A 20,979-nucleotide genomic window follows, 5' to 3' on the forward strand; every position below is an offset into this window, starting at 1 on the left:
GGAACAGTTCTGGCCCCAATAATGTTTGCTATATATATTAATGATATGGATGAAGGAATTGAAAGCTATATGAGCTTCTTTGCAGATGATGCAAAACTACTGAAAAGAGTGAAAACTGAAGAAGATTGTGAATCACTACAGAGAGATCTAAATAAAGTACAAGAATGGAGTAGGAAGTGGGAGATGGAGTTCAATACAAAAAAGTGTAGTATAATGGAATTTGGAAAAAGCAAAAACAGAATAACAGGATCATATAATTTGGGAGAAGAAGGAATAAAAAGAGTAGAAAATGAGAAGGACCTGGGAGTCATTGTTATGAATAATATGTCACCTGAGAAACATATAAATAAGATTTTTGGAGAAACTTATAATTTAATAAGAACAATCAAAGTGGCATTTACATACCTGGATGAAGAAATGGTGAGGAAAATCCTAATCACCCTGATAAGACCAAGATTGGAATATGCAGCAACGATATGGTCACCAAGTACAAAAAAATGTATAAAAAAACTTGAAAGGATACAAAGAGCAATTACAAAACTGGCACCAACACTCTCAAAACTATCATATGAAGAGAGACTACAAAAACTTAAACTACAGACACTAGAGCAAAGAAGAGAGAGAGGAGATTTGATAGCTATTTACAGAATCATGAAAGGCATAGAAATTACTGATAGAGAGAATCTGATAAAATGGGATGACAGAAATACAAGAGGACACGGAAAGAAAATAAAAAAAGACAGCTATAGAAGAGATTTGAAAAAGAACAGCTTTCCTCACAGAGCAATAGACAGTTGGAACAAGTTAGATGAGAAAGTGGTGTGTGCAAAAACAATACATGAATTTAAAAATAGTTTAGATAAAATGAGATATGAAGACGGGACCCCACGAGCATAGCTCCCCTTCCCGTAAAATACAACTAGGTAAATACAACTAGGTAAATACATAGATATACCTCCCACAGGAAGGCACTGTGGGAGATATTGCAGATATATGGGATAAGAGGAAAGCTGTTAAGAGCTTTTACAAGAGTAGTAGAGCCTATGTTAGAAGTAGAAATGGAGAGAATGAGTGGTTTGAGGTAAAAGTGGGACATCACCAGGAATGTGTCATGTCGACATAGCTGTTCAATATGGATGGGGTGGTGTGAGAGGTAAATGCAAGGGTAATGGGCCAGGGATTGGAGATGGTTAAAGAAAATGGATAAAGATGGGAGATAAGCTAGTTGCTGTTTGCTGATGACAGTGCACTTGTAGCAGGATCAGGTGTATTTACCTAGTTGTATTTCATGGGATGGGAGCTATGCTCGTTTTTGTATCTCTCCACATCTAGTTAAATTTTGAACTCATGTATAGTTCTGGCATTCAGTGTTTTACTGTTCATCCAGTTCCAGACAATGATCACTCTGTGTGGGAAACTGTTCTTTTTCAGGTCTCTTCTGTAACTGTCTTTCTTTAATTTCCCTTTCACAATTCTGAAAATGGTCAACAAGTCGCCTCTTTCCTTTCTCTGCTCTAATGTTGACAGCTGTAATTTTTCCAATCTTTGTATGTCAAATTTGATAGTCTGGGTGCCATCTTTGATGCCGCTCTTAGGATTCTTTCTAATTTACTTGTGTTTTTCTTTGTGCTAGGTGCCCACATTAATATAGCATATTCTAATTTCGGTCTTATCAATGTAACAATTAATTTCTTAACCATCTTCTCATCCATGTAGTCGAAGGGACAAAGGGTGTGATAAATGGGAGTGGAATAAATGAGGATGAAATTGGGGGAGCAGATTTATGTCTTTGAATTTGGCTACCTCCCTAGTAAGAGGGAAGTAGATAGAGAAGGGTGGGGTCACCAATTAAATGAAGCAGCCTTGCTGTGGATGTGGTGTGTCTTGCTGTGTTACTTCTGACTGGACATTTGTCAGAGGAAGTGAAGTCAGTAAGGGGAAGATGGGTAGAGTATCCATCTCACACCTTGATCCCCCTTCATATTGACTATTTCCACCTCTGCCTTCTACACCTCATTCTTTTCATGTGTCCAAACCATCCCAATACTCTTTCATTAACCCTATCACCCAACTCCCTTTCTAACCCCACTCTCCTCATCACCTCCTTGTTTCTCACTTCAACAAGCCTATTAACCCCTGCCATTCTTCTCAGGCATTTAATCTCAAACTTATTTAAATTCTTCCTCTCTTATGTTCCATGTTTTTGCCTCATACAATGCTGTCGGCACAATGACCCCTCCATACAATCTCCTCTTAGCATCCATTCCCAAATGTCTATTTCTCATCACACTTTTTAATCCCCCAAGGCATTTACTTGCTTCTCTCAATCTACATTCTACCTCCACTTCTCCCTTTCCCACCACATTTGCCCCCAAGTATCTAAAGCTATCCACTTCCACTAGTCTCTCTCCCTTAATACTCACTTGCAATTTGCTGCCATCCTCTTCCCCTGTACATCTCATCACCTTACTTTTACCCACATTTAACTTCAACTTACTTCATTTGCACACCTTCCCAAACTCTGTCATTAACTTCCTTAATACCCCCTCTGATCCAGCTACAAACACAATATTGTCAGCAAACAACAACTGGCTTATCTCCCATTTTCTCCATTTTCTTTAACCATCTCCAATCCTCTGCCCATTACCTTTGCATTTACCTCTCACACCATCCTATCCATGTACACATTGAACAGCCATGGCAACATGACACATCCCTGACAAAGTCCCGCCTTTACCTCAAACCACTCACTCTCTCCATTTCTACTTCTAACACATGCTCTACTACTCTCATAAAAACTCTTGACTACTCTTAACAGCTTTCCTCCTATCCTATATATCTGCAATACCTCCCACACTGCCTTTCTGTTTACCCTGTTATAAGCTTTTTCTAAATCCATAAAGGCCCAGAAAATATCCTTACCTTTTCCTAAAGCTTTCTTACATGTCTGCCTTACCATAAAGATCTGATCTACTCTACTCCTACCTGTCCTAAACCCACACTGTTCCTCACAAATTACTCCCTCTCTCCTAATCCTCTCAATCAAAACCCTCCCATAAGCCTTCCCAACTACACTCAACAAACTGATTCCTGTAAAATTACTACACAAACACTTGTCCCTTTTTCCTTTGTAAAGTATAACTATAGAGGCACTCTTCCAGTCCAATGGCACTCTACTCTCTCTTAAGCAAACATTAAACAACCTCATCAGCCAGTCCACCATCATTAATGACACCCATCTAATTCAGGTGCATTATCTGCTCTCACAATTTTGAAAACTGCTTTTATGGTATGTGGTCCGAATGGTTAGGCTATTGACTAAAACACATAGAATGTGTTGGCTCTTTTATTATGTAGCACAGATAGTGAAATGTGTGATGGAGGCTAAATGGGGGAGAGAACTATCGGCACAAATAGAATACCACACTTACTCTTTTGTCCTGTAACCACCACCTGCTTGACTTACGTCCGTCTACCAGTGTTGTCAGAGAGAATCTCCCTTTGTCTGCCGAGGGCTAGGCGCATCAAGCAGTCAGCCAAGCACGTCTGCCAATCAGCTGCTAGCGTTCGCGTCACGTGTGATGCGTAGCCACATTAATAGTCACCTCTAGGTCGCGTCCAAGTGACGCTGACCTATCGCGAGACGCTATGAGCGCACGTGACCTATGCTGACCCATTGTGGGACGCTATGAGCGCACGTGACCTAGCGTGAACGCTCACACAAATAGCAACGCCAATCTTGGCGTTGCTTTCACTCATGCGACACTCCAATCTTGGCGTTGCTTTCACTCATGCGACACTTTCACCTCATCTTATCTTATTTCTATTCCATTTCCCTCATTCATCACTGTCATTTTCTTAGTGTTCCCACTATAACTACCTTTCCCTCCCTATCCTCCTTCACATTTAGCATCTTCCTCTTACTGCTGTCTCTTCCATTATCACCTCTCCATTAGCACTTTTTAGCTTTTCTTCTCTACTTGATTTGCCTCCCTTTCCTCTCTTAATTTCCCTCCAAAACATCTTTATTATTTTCAAATTTTTCTGTCATACTCTTAACCCATTTCACATCTCTCCTCTTTGTCTCCTATATCTTATGCTTTCTCTTTTTTGTACCTCTCGTATGATTCTCTCATCTTTTGCAACCAAACTGTGAATGCTCATTTCTTCTCTTTGCAACCTTCTTTGCTTCATGATCCCATTACTCACCACCCTTCCTTCTATTTCCTCCTGTCCTCCATGTTCCACACACATTCCCACTCTTCTCTCAGCTTCCTGTACTTCTTCTTTTCTTTCTCATTTAAGCAGTTTACTTTAAGCACCTCCCTACCCTCTGTCTTTTCACTCTTTCTCCATCTATTCTCCACTCTCGACTTACCACCCAACAAGAAATATTCTGATATTCCCCCACTCTAGCCCCTAAGAAAATGTGCATCCAAAACTCTTACTGCTTTTCTCTTGGTTAACACTATTTAGCCTATTAAAGCCCTATCTACCACCCTTCCATCCACCGCCTTCTCTCATGTGTACTTATGTTTGACTTTCTTCCTAAACCCTGTGTTTGCTATCATCAACTCTCTTTCTAAACACTTCTCCACCATTAACTCTCTACTATGATTTTTTCCTTGAACTCCACATTTCCCAACCACTCCATCTATTGGTTTGTCTCCTACCCTAGCATTGAGATTTCTCAATACCACTACATTGACATTTCTTCCTAAACCCTGTATGCACTCATTTAAATCTATCCAAAAAGCCTCCCTTTCTTCTACCCTCTTCTCAATCCCAGGCCCATATGGACTTACAAAAACCCACATCTCCCTTCCCAGTTTCACCATCATCCTCATTAACCTTGAAGTGGATTGGATTTCTGCAGTGTTATCTGTAGTAGGGAGAAGAATTTTGGTTGTGACGCTTGTGTCCACAAAACAGATGGACTGGTGGATCAGGGTGATGAGTCCACCGCCATTGCCGCTGCATGGGCTCCTAATCTCAGTGAGACACATCACAACACCCTTCAAATCATACAAAACAAAGCCCTAAAAACAATTATAGGCTGCACAAATACAACACCTACAGACCATTTACACCATGAAACAAAAGTCCTCAAAGTCAAGGACCACCTCAACATTAGAGGCACACAAACACTTGCCGCAGCCACCACAAACACATTGCACCCGCTACACTACATAGCAGAACACCCACACACACCAAGAAATATTAAAACAACACCCAAAGACCTGTATCACACACAGATACTCTCTTCTCTTCCTCCACTACCACCAAATACCAGCCTCCAGAAACATATAATCATATCACTCACCGCCCCATTAACCACTTCACTCCGGGCCAAAATCTCGCGGGCAGCATTAGCTGCCAGACGTACGATGTTGCGTCATAATACTTGCATCATAAGAAATAGTCACCGCTTATATTGAGCGTTCTCTCTTTCATCCGTGAATTTTGATAACCATAGAATATGTGATGAAGCCAGTTTAGAGAGTATGTCAGTTACGCAGGGACAACTACAATAAATATAATCAAGACGCCGATATGGCAGCCTCGCATATCCACTTGCTCCTCATGCCGCCGACAACACATTGCTGCATGCCAGACCCCCTGATATCCACCCTTCTGAATCCTCTCTCCCACGAAAGGACAGAGTCCACCTGGCCAGACTGCGGTGCGGCCACCACCCAGCACTTCTAAGCTACCAGAAGAGGCTGGATGACCGCATTGTGAACAGCTGCCCAGGATGTAACACTTCACCCCATACCATACAACACATAATGGAAGACTGCATTATACACAATCATGCATGCAAACAACACAACATACACTCTATAAAGGATTTGTGGGAAAACCCAGTTTCGGCTGTGGCATTCCTTGGGGAGACAGGACTGCTCGGACAGACAGTCTAGGGAACGATAACAACAACAACAACCTTGAAGAAACCTCCTTCCACTCCACCACGAGTTTACCTATATCCTCACTTACTAGTATAGCCACCCTTTCCCTCATCCTGTCTTCACTCCTGACACCACTCCCAAACTCAAACTCACCCCTCCATCTCAATTTAGTTTCACTCAATGCCAACACATCCATCTTTCTTTTCACAAACATACTGGCTTTCTCTTCCCTTTCACTCTCATCTGTACCATATGCATGCTTATTGGAAGACCAAAACCTTAGGGTTTTGGTTGGAAAACTCTTTCCAGACCCTCTTATGCTTTGCTGGATATATATTATTAGTTATTATTATTATTATTATATATTTATATATATATATATATATATATATATATATATATATATATATAGATTATATATATGTTTATATATATATTTATATATATATATATATATATTTTTTTTTTTTTTTTTTTGGGGGGGGGGGGAATGACCCCTTTGGGGCTACAGAGAGTTGGATGCCTAAATCCTTGTCCCTTTTATGTCACCTTTTACAACAAAGTAGGAACACTCAGTGGAAGTATTCTTTCTCCTTTACCACAGGGTTTGGAAAAAGTAAATGTATATTTACAGAAGTGGTACAGGACAGTATTAAGAGTAGGGGACAGGATAATAGAGGGCCAGTCACAGTATGATAAGGTAGCATCACATCTCTATGAATAGAGATTTCCTCTATCACAGACAAAATGATCTGTAGCTCTGGTCTGTAGGGGTGATCCACATCGACCCTAAAGTATCAGCTGCATGCTACTGAGCAGATTTTAACCTCACAATAATATTGAGCCAATACCTGAGATAGGTATGTGGACAGAACTGTCCTACCAATGAAAAAAAAAAAAAAAAAAAGGAATACATGAATTTGTAAATGTGGAACATGCAAATGTTTGGGGTCATCTGTAATTTGTGATAACTTTTTTTAAGGCACTTAAAGCTAATAATAATGAAGCAGAATTATGTAATATTTGAATATTCAAATTGTTCTTTCACTATTATTTTTGTGATTTCAGTGTATGCCTTTTTGGCCAGACTCGGAAAACATGAGGATGGTGGTCAGACACCGGGATAGTCAAGTTGTTTCACAGCATTTTCACTTCAACTCCATACATACAACAGTTCTGCGTATGGAAAAAGGGGTAAAAACCATGACATTTCCTCTAAGCAGTATATAGAATTGTAAATTATATTGATTTTGTTTGTGTATCTGTATAATTTTTTTTACTCAACAGATTCCAAAAGCAGATATTACTAATACTTTCATATGTTCTGTAATTCACATTAGTTCAGTTTTCTGTATCAGTTGTTTTATATATGTGTTGGAATTGTTTCCATTTGTATGGGTTTTAGACATAATTATTTTGTTACACAGAGAGCCTTGTCTGTAGAAGTTGATGGTGTAGGGTCAGATGAACCTGTCACAATTACTTTTAACAAGTATCAGGCTGGGGATGCACCTGTCAAAATTGAGAATTGGTGTGAGGACATATTTTTGAGACTGCACCAGCGAGATTCAAACCAGGTTAGTTTGAATTTTTAAAGGAAGTTTTAGAATAAGGTAATGCTAATACATAAGTTTAAATAGCTAGTAGATTTTAGATTTCTGTCTGTAATAGACTAATTGTATTCCTAACCTTATATTTCTGTATTATTTCAATGTTTTATGTATTTTTTCTTTTGTTTTGATGTGATTTCCATTTATATTATTTCACTAATTTATTTTTTATTCATATATTTATATATTATAATTATTATTTGATTATTGATTGATTTATTTAAATATTTATTCATGTATTTATTATTTTTTTATTTATTGTAATTTAATTTGTTCAACTTGTATACCATTATCTTAAAGTCAGGGCAAGGAGACATGGGAGGGGTATATTTTCAGCCAATAACACTCATCACTTTCACTCCTTCCAGCTGAAATCATGAGAAAATTCAATGTGATTTCTTCCCAAAAACACATTCATCCTAAGTTGCATCTTTCCTATATCTAAATAATTTCAAACTTTTCTTCTCATGATAACTTTCATAACTCGTTGATTACCATGTTTGCTATGGCTTGCAGTTTTAATTGTTTTCTCATTGGATAAGCCATTTTCTTGTACTGACCTAAATTAACACATCAGTTTGATCTGTTACATCTAAGTCATTTTCTATAAATGTGGAGTTAATTTCTCATGTTTATGACCTACCTTCCATGAAATAATGTGGTTATCCACATTTACCTATATACCATGTATGTATGTGTGTATCATTTGATATTATATCTCCCCATCTGTGGTGGGGGGAAAGAATACTGTCACCAAGTCTTCCCACTTGAATCATAAGAGGCAACTAAAACGGGACGGGGATTAGGATTAGGCATCCTTCTCCCTGTAGCCCCACAGGGGACATTCCTAAAAATAGTAAAGGCATAAGAGGGTTTAGGAGTTTTCCAACCAGTACCCTAAGGTTTGGGTCTTTTAATGTGCGTGGATGTGGTACAGATGAGAGTAAAAGGGAAGAGATAGGCAGTATGTTTGTGAGAAGAAAGATGGATATGTTGGCTTTGAGTGAAACTAAGTTGAGAGGGAGGTGTGAGTGTGAGTTGGAAGTGTAGTTGGGAGGATCTCAGGAGTGAAGAGAGGACAAAGGAGAGAAAGGGTGGCTATACTAGTAAGTGAAGAGATAGGTAAACATGTAGTGGAGTGGAAGGAGTTTTCTTCAAGGTTGATGTGGATGAAGGTGAAGCTGGGAAAGGAGATGTGGATTTTTGTAAGTGCATATGGGCCTGGTAGTGAGGAGAGAGTAGAAGAATGGGAGGCTTTTTGGATAGATGTAAATGAGTGCATAGAGGGATTAGGGAGCCACATCAATGTAGTGGCATTGGGAGACCTTAATGCTAGGGTAGGAAATGAACCAATAGATGGAGTGGTTGGGAAATGTGGAGTTCCAGGAAAAAATCGTAGTGGAGAGTTGATGGTGGAGATGTGTCTTGAAAGAGAGTTGATGATAGCAAATACAGTGTTTAGGAAGAAAGTCAATCATAAGTACACATGGGAGAGGGTGGTGGATGGAAAGGTGGTAGATAGAGCATTAATGGACTATGTAGTGGTAAACAGGAGTATAATAGGAAGAGTCAAGGATGCTTATGTTCTAAGGGGAGAAAGTGGGGGATATCGGATCATTTTCTGGTGGAAGGCAAGTTGAAAGTGGAGAATAGATGGAGAAAGAGGAAAATGACAAAAGGTAGGGAGGTGTTTAGAGTAAACAGCTTAAATGAGAAAGAGAAGGAGAAGGAGTACAAGAAGAAGCTGAGAGAGGAGTGGGAGTGAGTGAAGGCTAGAGTAGAACTAGGAGTGGATGAGTGGGGATGGTTCAAGGAGGGAGTCACAAGGTGTGCAAAGATGGTGTGTGGAACAAGGAGGATGGGAGGAAATAGAAGGAAGGGTAATGAATGGTGGGATGAGGAAGCAAAGACGGTTGTAGAAGAGAAGATCCAAGCTTTCATAGATTGGTTACAAAATAGGATGAGGGAATCATATGAGAGGTACAAAGAAAAGAGAAGAGAAGTAAAGCATAAGATAAAGGAGGAAAAAAGGAGAGGATATGTGAAATGGGGTAGGAGTATGACAGAAAATTTTGAAAGTAATAAAAAGATGTTTTGGAAAGAAATTAAGAGAGGAAGAGGAGGTAGATCAAGTAGAAAAGAAAAGGTAAAAGGTGTAGATGGAGAGATGATAATGGAAGAGAAGGCAGCGAGAGGAAAGTGGGGCAGAGTATTTTAGGGAGTTGCTAAATGTGAAGAAGGATAGGGAGGGAAAGGTAGTTGTAGTGGGAAGCGCTAAGAAAATGAGAGTGATGAGTGAGAAAATGGAGGAGAAATAAGGAAAGATGAGGTGAAGGCAGTTGTTAAGATGATGAGAGCAGGTAAGGCACCTGGTCTGGATGGATGCCATGCAGAATGTCTGAAGAAGGGAGGTACAGCGATGGTGAGGTTATTTAATGTTTGTTTAAGAGAGTGTAGAGTACCAGAGGACTGGAGGAGTGCCTGTATAGTTCTACTTTACAAGGGAAAAGGAGACATCTGTGAGTGTAGTAGTTTCAAATGGATTAGCTTGTTAAGTGTAGTTGGGAAGGCTTATGGGAGGGTCTTGATTGAGAGAATTAGGAGAGGAACAGAGGGAGTAATTGGTGAGTAACAGTGTGGGTTTAGGACAGGTAGGGGTTGTGTAGATCAGATTTTTGTGGTAAGACAGATATGTTAATAAAACACCAGGGCCTGACGGTTGGCATCCAAGAATCTTAAAGGAAATGAAAAATGAGATTGTTGTTCCACTAGAAATTATTTTCAAGAAATCCATCATATCCGGAGATTTCCCAAGAGAATGGAAGCTAGCTAACGTTACTCCCATATTCAAAAAAGGTGACAAAAAGAAGCCAAATAACTATAGCCCTATAAGTTTGACTTCAATCGTAGGAAAAATAATGGAAACTATCATCAGTAACCGTTTGATAAATGATAGCCAGCATGGTTTCAGACGGAAACGTTTTTGCCTGACTAACTTACTCAAATTCTACAACACAGTTATCTCAAATTATGACAAAAGAAACAATATAGATTTAATATATCTAGACTTTGCAAAAGCTTTTGATACCGTCCCACACGAAAGACCACTTACTAAATTAGCTTTACATGGAATAAGTGGTAGCCTATTAGATTGGACGAGTAATTGGTTGAATGGTCGAAAACAGAGAGTTGTTTTAAATGGAAAAACTTCTAGATGGAAAAATGTTACAAATGGAGTTCCTCAGGGTTCCGTTCTTGGGCCACTTCTATTCATAGTATATATAAATGATATAGACCATGAACTAAAATCTACTGTTTCCAAATTTGTTGATGATACAAAACTGTGTGGAGTGGCAAATGATCACTCAAACCAATTAGATATACAAGAAGATTTAGATAAATTACAGCAATAGTTTGAAAAGTGGCTAATGAAATTTAACACAAGTAAATGCAAGGTAATGCACATAGGTAAAAATAACAGTAAGTACGATTACAAGTTATTTGGAAATTCGTAAACAAAAGTGGATAGTGAAAAAGATCTCGGCGTAATTATCAGTAACGACCTCAAATCATCCAAGTGTATTTCAGCCTCTGAGAAAGCAAATAAGATTCTGGGACTGATTGTGCAATCTTTTGATTTCAAAAGTCCATCACTCATTAACAAGCTACATAAATCGTTAGTTCGTCCATATTTGGAATATGCTGTTTCCATATGGTCACTGAATCTCATTAAAGACATTGACAGACTGGAAAAAGTACAACAGCGAGCCACAAAACTGATTCCAAATATCAAAAATAAATCATACGAAAATCGACTAAAACATATGAATCTGTTTTCCCTAAAAAAGCGTAGACTCAGAGGTGACTTGATACAGGTCTTTAAGATTTTAAAGGGAATTGACAACATCAAAAGTGACAAAATTTTCACATTGAATGAGAATCAGACAAGAAACAATGGTCTCAAACTGTCCGGAAATAGATTCAATTTGGAAGTAGGTAGAAACAACTTTGCCAACCGTGTAGTTAATGAATGGAATAAACTTCCTGCACAGTTAGTGCAATGTAGTTCAGTTCGAAGCTTTAAGAATCATTTAGATAAACACCTAAGCAAGATACTGTAATGATTATAATTTATTTTATATTATTTGTTTTTGTTTTGTTATCTTTTGTCTGTCTGATTTTCATTTATTATTAGTTATATGTAAAAGTAAGGTGATGAGATGTACAAGGGGTGAAAGTGGCAGTAGACTGGAAGTGAACATTAAGGGAGAGCGACTGGAGGAAGTGGATAGTTTCAGATACTTGGGTGCAAGTGTAGCAGGAAAAGGTGGAGTGAAGGTGGAGGTAGAATGTAGATTGAGAGAAGCGAGTAAATGCCTTGGTGGATTAAAGAGTGTAATGAGGAATAGACATTTAGGAATGGATGCGAAGAGGAGACTGTATGAAGGAGTGATTGTGCCAACAGCACTGTATGGGGCAGAAACATGGAACATAAGAGAAGAAGAGAGAAGGAGTTTGAATGTGTTTGAGATGAGGTGTCTGAGAAGTATGGTGGGAGTTACTAGGCTGGATAGAGTGAGAAATGAGGAGGTGAGGAGGAGAACAGGGGTGAAAAAGGAGCTGGGAGATAGGGTTGATGAAAGAATATTAGGATGGTTTGGACACATGGAAAGAATGAGTGAAGAAAGACTAGTAAAAGAGGTATGGAAGGCAGATGTGGAGGGAGTTAACATGAGGGGACGTCCTAGGATGAGGTGGATGGATGGGGTGAAGGGGGCTTTGGTGAAGAGGGGAATGTCTGTTGAGGAAGGAAGGGAGAGGACGGAAGACAGAGGTGAGTGGAGAATGGTTGTATATGGATGATGTGTGATTGCATGAGGAGGAATGGGCGGGGGCGTGGGGGGTGGGGTAGTATGTGTGAGTAAATTTTGACGCAGCCCGAAGGGATTTCTCCCTGTCCTCTCCTTATATGCAAGGGGGTACGGAGAGGGGGGGGTCGCCGATTTAATGAAGCGGCCTTGCTGTGGATGTGCTGTGTCTTGCGACACTGCTTCTGACCCAAGGCGGTGAGCAAGGTGCAGGGATGACCCGTCATCCAGGAGGTGCTCAGATGAGAGGGAGGGTGGGAGGGGTGTGGAGTGTATTTAGGGATGTAATGGGTGGGAGTGTTTTTATGCCTTTCCCTTTTTGGCTACCTCCCTTGAAAGGAGGAAAAAGCCTTGGTATATGTATGTATGTATTAGTTATATGTCAATTTATTATTATTTACTATTTACCTGTTTGTTTATCATTTAACTATACCTATGCATTTATTCATATATTTTATTTGTTATTTACATTATTATAGTTTTTATTTATTATTTTATTATTAATATGATTTTTTTTTGCATCCGACATAGATATGGACCAAAAGGTCTCCTGTCGGCATGCTCCGCCTTTGTATTCCTTTGTAATCCTTTGTGAGAAAGCTATAGGAAAAGGTAAGGATGTATTTTGGGCTTTTATGGATTTGGAAAATGTATATGACAAGGTAGACAGGAAGGCACTGTGGGAAGTATTGTAGATATATGGGATAGGAGGAAAGCTGTTAAGAGTAGTCAAGAGTTTTTACGAGAGTAGTGGAGCGTGTGTCAGGATTAGAAATGGAGAGAGTGGTTTGAGGTAAATGTGGGACTTCATTAGGGGTGTGTTATGTCACCCTGGCTGTTCAATTTATACATGGATAGGGTGGTGTGAGAGGTAAATGCAAGGGTAGTGGGTCAGGGATTGGAAATGGCTAAAGAAAATGGAGAAAAGTGGGAGATAAACCAGCTGTTGTTTACGGATTACACTGCACTTGTAGCAGGGTCAGAGGAGGGATTGAGGAAGTTGGTGACAGGGTTTGGGAAGGTATGTGAAAGAAAGAAGTTTAAGATAAATGTGGGTAAAAGTAAGGTGATTAGATGTACAAGAGGAGAAAGTGACAGCAGGCTGGAAGTGAGTATTAAGGGAGAGAGACTGGAAGAAGTGTATATTTTTAGATACTTGGGTGCGAATGTGGCAGGAAAGGGAGGAATGGAGGTGGAGGTAGAATGTAGGTTGAGAGACGAGAGTAAATGCCTTAGTGGATTAAAAAGTGTAATGAGAAATAGACATTTCAGAATGGAATCTAAGAGGAGATTGTATTTACCTAGTTGTATTATGCGGGAAGGGAGCTATGCTCATGGTGACCCATCTTTGTATCCTTCAGCATCAAGTTTTTTCTTAAAATCCTGAGTAGTGTTTGCACACAGTGTTTCTTATCTAATTGATTCCAGGTATCTACCACTCTACATGGGAAGCTTTTTTTTTTTTCAGATCTCTTCTATAGTTATCCTTTTTGAGTTATTTTCATGTCTTCTTGTTTTTCTGTTGTCCCATTTTAATAAATCATCTCTATCTAGGATTTCCATTCCTTTCATGATTCTATAAATAGTCAGTAGATCTCCTCTTTCTTTTCATTGTTCCAAAGTTGGTAGTTCCAGTTTGGACAATCATTGTTCATATGTTAATTTGGAGAGAGTTGGTGCCAACTTTGTAATTGCTCTTTGAATTCTTTCTAATTTCTTTATATTCTTTTTAGTACTGGGTGTCCATAGTGTTGCTGCATACTTCAGTTTTGGTCTTATTAGTGTAACTAATATTTTTTTAATCATTTCCTCATCCAAATAGTCAAATGCCACTTTCATTGTCCTTAATAGGTTGAATGTTTCTCTGACTATTTTATTGATATGTTTGTCCAGTGTCATGTCTTTGCTGATTATTACTCCAAGGTCTCTTTCCAAGTTCACTTTTTTGACTTCTTCACCAATTTTCTAATATCTTGATATTCTATTTTTACTTTTTCCAAACTCCATTATACTACACTTCTTGATATTAGGCCTTAAGCACACTGGCGACTTTTGTAGAGCCACAAGTGGCTGCGTTTTGTGGCGGGGATATTTTCTCCCATAGGTTCCCATTGTTTTCAAGCTTTGCCGATCACACTTGGTGGGTGTGATCGGCAAAGCTTGAAAACAATGGGAACCTATGGGAGAAAATATCCCCGCCACAAAACGCAGCCACTTGTGGCTCTACAAAAGTTGCCAGTGTGCTTAAGGCCTTAAAGTTCACTTCCCATTTTTGACTCCATTTCCAGATTTTGTCTAGGTCTAACTGTAATGATTCACAATCCTCCTCTGCTCTTACATACATACATATACCAAGGCTTTTTTCCCCCTTACAAAGGAGGTAGCCAAAAAAGAAAAGGCATAAAATCATTCCCACCCATTCCATCCCTGAATACACTCCACACCCCTCCACCCTCCCTCTTATCTTAGCACCTCCTGGATGACGGGTCATCCCTGCACCTTGTCCACTGCCCTGGGTCAGAAGCAGTGTCGCAAGACACAGCACATCCACAGCAAGGCCGCTTCATTAAATTGGCAACCCCCCCCCTCTACATCCCCCCATGCTTAAAAGGAGAAGATGGGGAGAAATCCCTTTGGGCTGCATCAAATTTTGCTCACACATATTATCTCACCTCATGCATCACAACATCATCCATATACAACCATTCTCCATTCACCCCTGTCTTCTGTCCTCTCCCGTCCTTCCTCAACAGACATTCCCCTCTTCCCCAAAGCCCCCTTTACCCCATCCATCCACCTCATCGTAGGACGTCCCTTCATGTTCACTCCCTCCACATCTGCCTTCCATACCTCTTTTACTAGTCTTTCTTCACTCATTCTTTCCATGTGTCCAAACCATCCTAATACTCTTTCATCAACCCTATCTCCCAACTCCCTTTCCACCCCCGTTCTTCTCCTCACTTCCTCATTTCTCACTGCTCTTACTTTAGTATTTTTGCATCATCTGTGAAGAAATTCATATAACACTCCACTCCTTCATCCATGTCATTTACATATATGGCAAACACGATTGGAGACGCCACTTATCATTTCTTCCCAATTCAAGTATTTGTCTCTACTACCCTCACTTTTCTCCCAGTCAGAAAGTCTTCCATCCATTCCAATATTTTCCTTTGATGCCACCTATTGATTTTATTTTTCTTATTAGTTTTTTGTGTGGTACTTTATCAAATACTTTTTGTAGGTCTAGAAAGGCACAGTCTGCCCATCCATCCCTTTCTTGTATTATTTCTTATAGTCTTGAATAGAAGCAGATCAGGTTTGTTGTACATGATCTTCCTTGTCTAAATCCAAATTAATTTGGATTCATTATATTTTTTTCTTCCAGATATTTAACCCATCTACTTTTGATAACTTTTTTACATATTTTTATTATTGTGCTTCTAAGGGAGACCGGTCTGTAGTTGGTTGGATTTTCCTTGTTCCCGCCTTTATATATTGGCACAATATTTGCATTTTTCCAGTCCTGTGGTACCTTATCTTCTTTGAGTGAGTATTTAATTATATTGTATATTTTGTCCATCAACTCCCCTATGCATTCTTTCAATATCCAATTTGCAATTCCATCTGGACCATGTGATTTTCTGACATCAAGGTTTTTTTATTTCGTTTCTCTGATTTCCTTCTGTGTTACAGTTATTTCCTTCATTGGGGGGGATCTCTTTCTATTCCCTCACAGTTCTGTGAACTTTCAATTGTGAATGCCGATTTGAAATGATTGTTCATGATTTCAGCCATTTCTACTTCTTTATAGTCATAATTTCCCTGGCACAGTTTTTCCTTTTCTTGTTTGTGGTTGTTGTTGTTGTTCCCTAGACTGTCTGTCCAAGCAGTCCCGTCTCCCCAAGGAATGCCACAGCCAAAACTGGGTTTTCCCACAAATCCTTTATAGAGTGTATGTTGTGTTGTTTGGGTGCATGATTGTGTATAATGCAGTCTTCCATTATGTGTTGTATGGTATGGGGTGAAGTGTTACATCCTGGGCAGCTGTTCACAATGTGGTCATCCAGCCTCTTCTGGTAGCTTAGAAGTGCTGGGTGGTGGCTGCACTGCAGTGTGGCCAGGTGGACTCTGTTATTTAGTTTACCATTTACATACCTGTAAAGTAGTTTAGGTTGTTCCTTGCATTTTTCTATTATATCTCTTCTATATTTTTTCTTTTCATCTCTGCATATTTTTACATAGCATTTCTTAGTTTGATATATGTTTGCCATTTACTTTTTTTTTCCATCTTTTCCAAGCTTTGTCTCTTTTCTCCTTAGCCTCACTACTTTTTTTGTTGTACCAGCTTTTTATGTACACTCTTTCTTGCTTCTTTTGTGGTACATATTTGTTCACTCCCTCATTTTAAATTTGTTTTAGTATATTCCATTTCTTTTCTATCTTTGTATCTTCATTTAAGGAAGTTATCCCAGTTCGCATTTCAAAAGAATTTTTTTAGTTTCTCAAAATTTGTTTTGTTATACATAAGTCTTCCTTTTTTATGTTTCTCATTTCTTCTTAAGTCCATTTGCTCTTTTAGTTCAAATTCTTTTAGTACATGGTCACTCTTCCCTATTGGAGTTTTGTAATCAATTCTGTCCACAACTTCAGGTTCTGATGTAAGTATTAATTCTAGTCTTGATGGTTCCTCATTGTTTCTGTATCTGGCATTTTCTTTTACCCGCTGAGTCATTGTGTATTCAGTGGTCATTTCACGTAGTATGTTTCCCCAGAGGTCTTCTCCAACCTTCACTGTTATTTCTTCCCAACATATTTCTTTTGAGTTAAAATCATCCATAATTACTATATTTCCTTTTTCTTTCAGTGTATAAGTTAGTTCATATTTTGTATCTTCCAATAGTTTGGAATGATTGTTTTCTGTCAAGGACTGTGTTTTGGAGGGCACATACACTAATACAAATTTTCTACTTTTCATGTAACTGGTTTCAACTTTATCATAATTGATTCTACATTTTTTCCCTCTTATTATCTTTGTCACATCAAAGTCTTTTCTAGTCAAAAATAATACTCCCCCACCTTTTCCTTTCTATTTTTTGGCCAATAGTTGTATAGACCTTGTACCACAGTATTTGGTGGTAGAGTATTTTTTTTTTATCTAATTTCTACAATTCCCATTATATCTGTTTTTTCTAATGCCAGATAGTCATTTAATTCATTCAGTCCTGAAATCTTTCCATCTATGTTAGTATAAGCAATCTTTAATTTTTTCCTTCCTCATACTTTTCTTTCTATTTTGTATCCTTTTTCTTGATATACCATTTTCTCAGCCTCAGGTCCACCACTCTCCAAAAAAAAAAAAAAAAACATTCTTTTCAGTTTCAGTTCTCTTTTCATTTTTTTTAATTTGCTTCATTTCAAAGTTCCTTTTCTTTCTCTTTTTCTTCATCACTCATTTCTTTTTTTATCCATACATTTTTGTAGTGTTCTCTATTTGCTAGTTTTTATGTTCTAGATAGTACTTCCTCTGCTATCATTTGAGACCTAAGTTTTACTTTTAGTGGCCTATATTGTTTTTCTTTTGAGTATTTTCCTTTTCTAAATGTTTCCTCAATTTCTTTATATATTATCTTTCCTCTCTAGTCTCTTTCAGAATTTCATTAGCAATCTCTTTCTCCTCTTTTTCTCTCTGATTTCTAGGAACATCATGTTTCTCTTCAATACCATAGATTACAATGCATCTTTTTTCATCCACCGTATCCCTGACCAAATTTCCTTTCTCATTAATTAATTTAATTACTGTTTCCTTAGCATTTTCCTTAACTTGTTGCTCCACTCTCTTTAAAAGATCATTTTTTTTTTATTTCCTGTTCTACTCTACACTGTTTCTTTATTTCTTGGAAATTGTTTTCTTTGATCATCTCTTCCACTTTCTCGGTCACTGGCTGTATTTGGTCCTTCATTTCTTTTTCAATACCTCGTTTTTATTTATATCTTAATTTTTCAATCTTTCATTTTCCCATTTGATCCTATTTAGTTCCATTTTCAGATCGTCTATCTCCCTGTTAGTCTCTTCATTTGCCCTTCTTGGCAGGGCTACCTCTTTATACATCGCCTTATACCCACTTTTTAGTTCAATTACTTCATCTAAGAAGTCATTGATCTCTCTGTTTCTCATTATATTTTTAAACCTGGGCTCTCTATCTATTTCTATCCCTCTATTCATAATTCCACCCTCTATGTCAAAACCTTTGGTACGTCTTTGAGGTTTCATTCAGGCATGTGCTTTTGGGGATCACCCCCAATGGTGATTCTACCCTACTTACATCCAGGCATCTCTGCGTTGTTTTTTTATTCCTTAAATCGCTGTTATTTACTTCCATTTTTAGAGTAACTATTACCAAGAAAAAAATAAATAAATAAATAAAGACCCCATGACAGTTACATTTTGGTCACTCATAGTTCACTTCTCCCTTCCCGCTTTTTAGTAAACACAACTAGAGCTGGTTTCTAATTCATCTGTCAATGAAGCACTGCTTAGAGTTTCAGAGCTTCTTTTCGTACATCCTGCTTCAACCACTGCTGAATTATGTATGTGAGTGAGAAGGAGTTATTGTGCCAGTAGCACTTAACCCCTTCCATACGGTGCCGCACACGTAGGCGTCATGGACTTAGATCTCGGTGGCAGCAGCCAACGCCAGCCGTACGACGTGTCGTAATAATACTCGCATCATAAAATATAGTCACCGCTTATATCGATCGTTCTCTCTTCACCCGTGAATTTTGATAACCATAGAAAATGCGATTACAAAAGAATTAGAAAGAATGTCATTATGGAGGGGCGACTACAATAAATATAATCAAGACGCCGATATGGCAGCCTCGCGAATACACTCGCTCCCCATGACGCCTACATGTGCGGCACCGTATGGAAGGGGTTAATGGGTCAGAAACATGGAACATTATAAGAGAGGAAAGGAGAAGGAGTTTGAATGTGTTTGAGATGAGGTGTCTGAGAAGCATGGTTACTAGGCTGGATAGAGTGAGAAATGAGGAGTTGAGGAGGAGAATGGGGGTGGAAAGGGTGTTGGGAAGTAGGGTGGATGAAAGAGTATTGGGATGGTTTGGACACATGGAAAGAATGAGTGAAGAAAGACTAGTAAAAGAGGTGTGGAAGGAGTGAACATGATGGGTCAACCTAGGATAAGATGGATGGATGGAGTAAAAGGGGCATAGGAAAAGAGGGGAATGTCTGTTGAGGAAGGACGGGAGAGGAAAGAAAACGGGTGAATGGAGAATGGTTGTATACGGATGATACTGTGATGCATAAGATGGAATGGATGGGGGATAGGAGGTGAGGGAGTATGTATGAGAAATAATTTGATGCAGCCCAAAGGGATTTCTCCCTGTCTTCTCCTTTTCTGCATGAGGAGACGGAGAGGGGGGCTTGCCGATTTGATGAAGCAGCCTTGCTGTGGATGTGCTGTGTCTTGCAACACTGCTTCTGACCCAGGGTAGTGGGCGAGATGCAGGGATGATCCGTCATCCAGGGGGTGCCAAGATAAGAGAGAAGGAAGAGGGTGGAGGGGAGTGGAGTGTGATGGGGATGGAATGGGTGGGAGTGGTTTTATGGCTTTGTTTTTTGGCTACCTTTGGTATATGTATATCTCTAATGTAGTTTTTATACCATCTGTATACCAAGGGCTTTTTCCCCCGTATAAAGGAGGTAGCCAAGTTAAAAGGGACATACCTACTCCCACACTTTTTCCTCCTACCCATTCCACTCCCATTGTTTACTGTGATACTAATAACACATTATTTCAAGTATCTACTATATTAGAAAATTTCTAGTGTAGTAGATACTTGAAATATTGTGCTATTTTGTAATGAATTCATGCTTGTTGTAAGGTTAGTTACTTGTTGCTCTGAAGGATATCTCATTCATTTTAGTTATTGTTGCAGATAAAGTATAGAATTTTGGTGTTACACGTTACACCAAAATTATTTATGTACAGGTAAACGTCGACTTACGATGGCATTAGGTTTCGATAGAGCCATCGTAAGACGATCTCATCGTAAGTCGATCCCCACTCTGTTCCGTGGTCACTGTACCTAGCCTACCTGTATATTAACCACCAGAGATACTGAATATAGCCTATTAAACATGTTCAGTAGTTTATTTAATTATTTTTATCCTTTTTACCATATTCAAACACTATAATATGTATTTTCAGTACGGAACTTAAATCTCGCGGGCAGCAGCCAATGCCAGCCGTACGACGTGACGTAATAATACTCGCATCATAAAATATAGTCACCGCTTATATTGATCGTTCTCTCTTTCACCCGCGAATTTTGAAAACCACAGAGAATGGGATTTAGGGCACATTTGAGAGAATGTAAAAACACAGGGGCGACTACAATAAATATAATCAAGACGCCGATATGGCAGCGTCGCGAATCCACTTGCTCCTCATGACGCCTACGTGTGCGGCACCGTATGGAAGGGGTTAAATTATCATGTCGTCGTCGTCGTCGTCATCGTAAAGTCGAACAATCGTAAGTCGCGGCCATCGTAAGTCGACGTTTACC

At 38.9% G+C, this 20,979-nt stretch overlaps 1 protein-coding gene across 8 annotated transcripts in view; it reads left to right on the forward strand.

Annotated features, from left to right (window-relative positions):
- Nucleotides 1-20,979, forward strand: part of LOC143022390 (intermembrane lipid transfer protein VPS13A-like) — a 617,111-nt gene that overhangs the window by 252,804 nt on the left and 343,328 nt on the right. For all 8 annotated transcript variants that reach the window (XR_012966042.1, XM_076180547.1, XM_076180549.1 and 5 more), the window contains 2 exons: nucleotides 6,978-7,103; nucleotides 7,337-7,486. Coding sequence is in view for 7 of the 8 variants with exons in the window: in XM_076180547.1 (XP_076036662.1) it covers nucleotides 6,978-7,103; nucleotides 7,337-7,486 (276 nt within the window). In the remaining variant the exon portion in view is untranslated. The remainder of the gene's footprint in view (nucleotides 1-6,977; nucleotides 7,104-7,336; nucleotides 7,487-20,979) is intronic.

This window comes from Oratosquilla oratoria, chromosome 44 (genome assembly GCF_046742065.1).
Source record: "Oratosquilla oratoria isolate Oo_2021 chromosome 44, ASM4674206v1, whole genome shotgun sequence".
Taxonomy (NCBI): Eukaryota; Metazoa; Arthropoda; class Malacostraca; order Stomatopoda; family Squillidae; genus Oratosquilla; species Oratosquilla oratoria.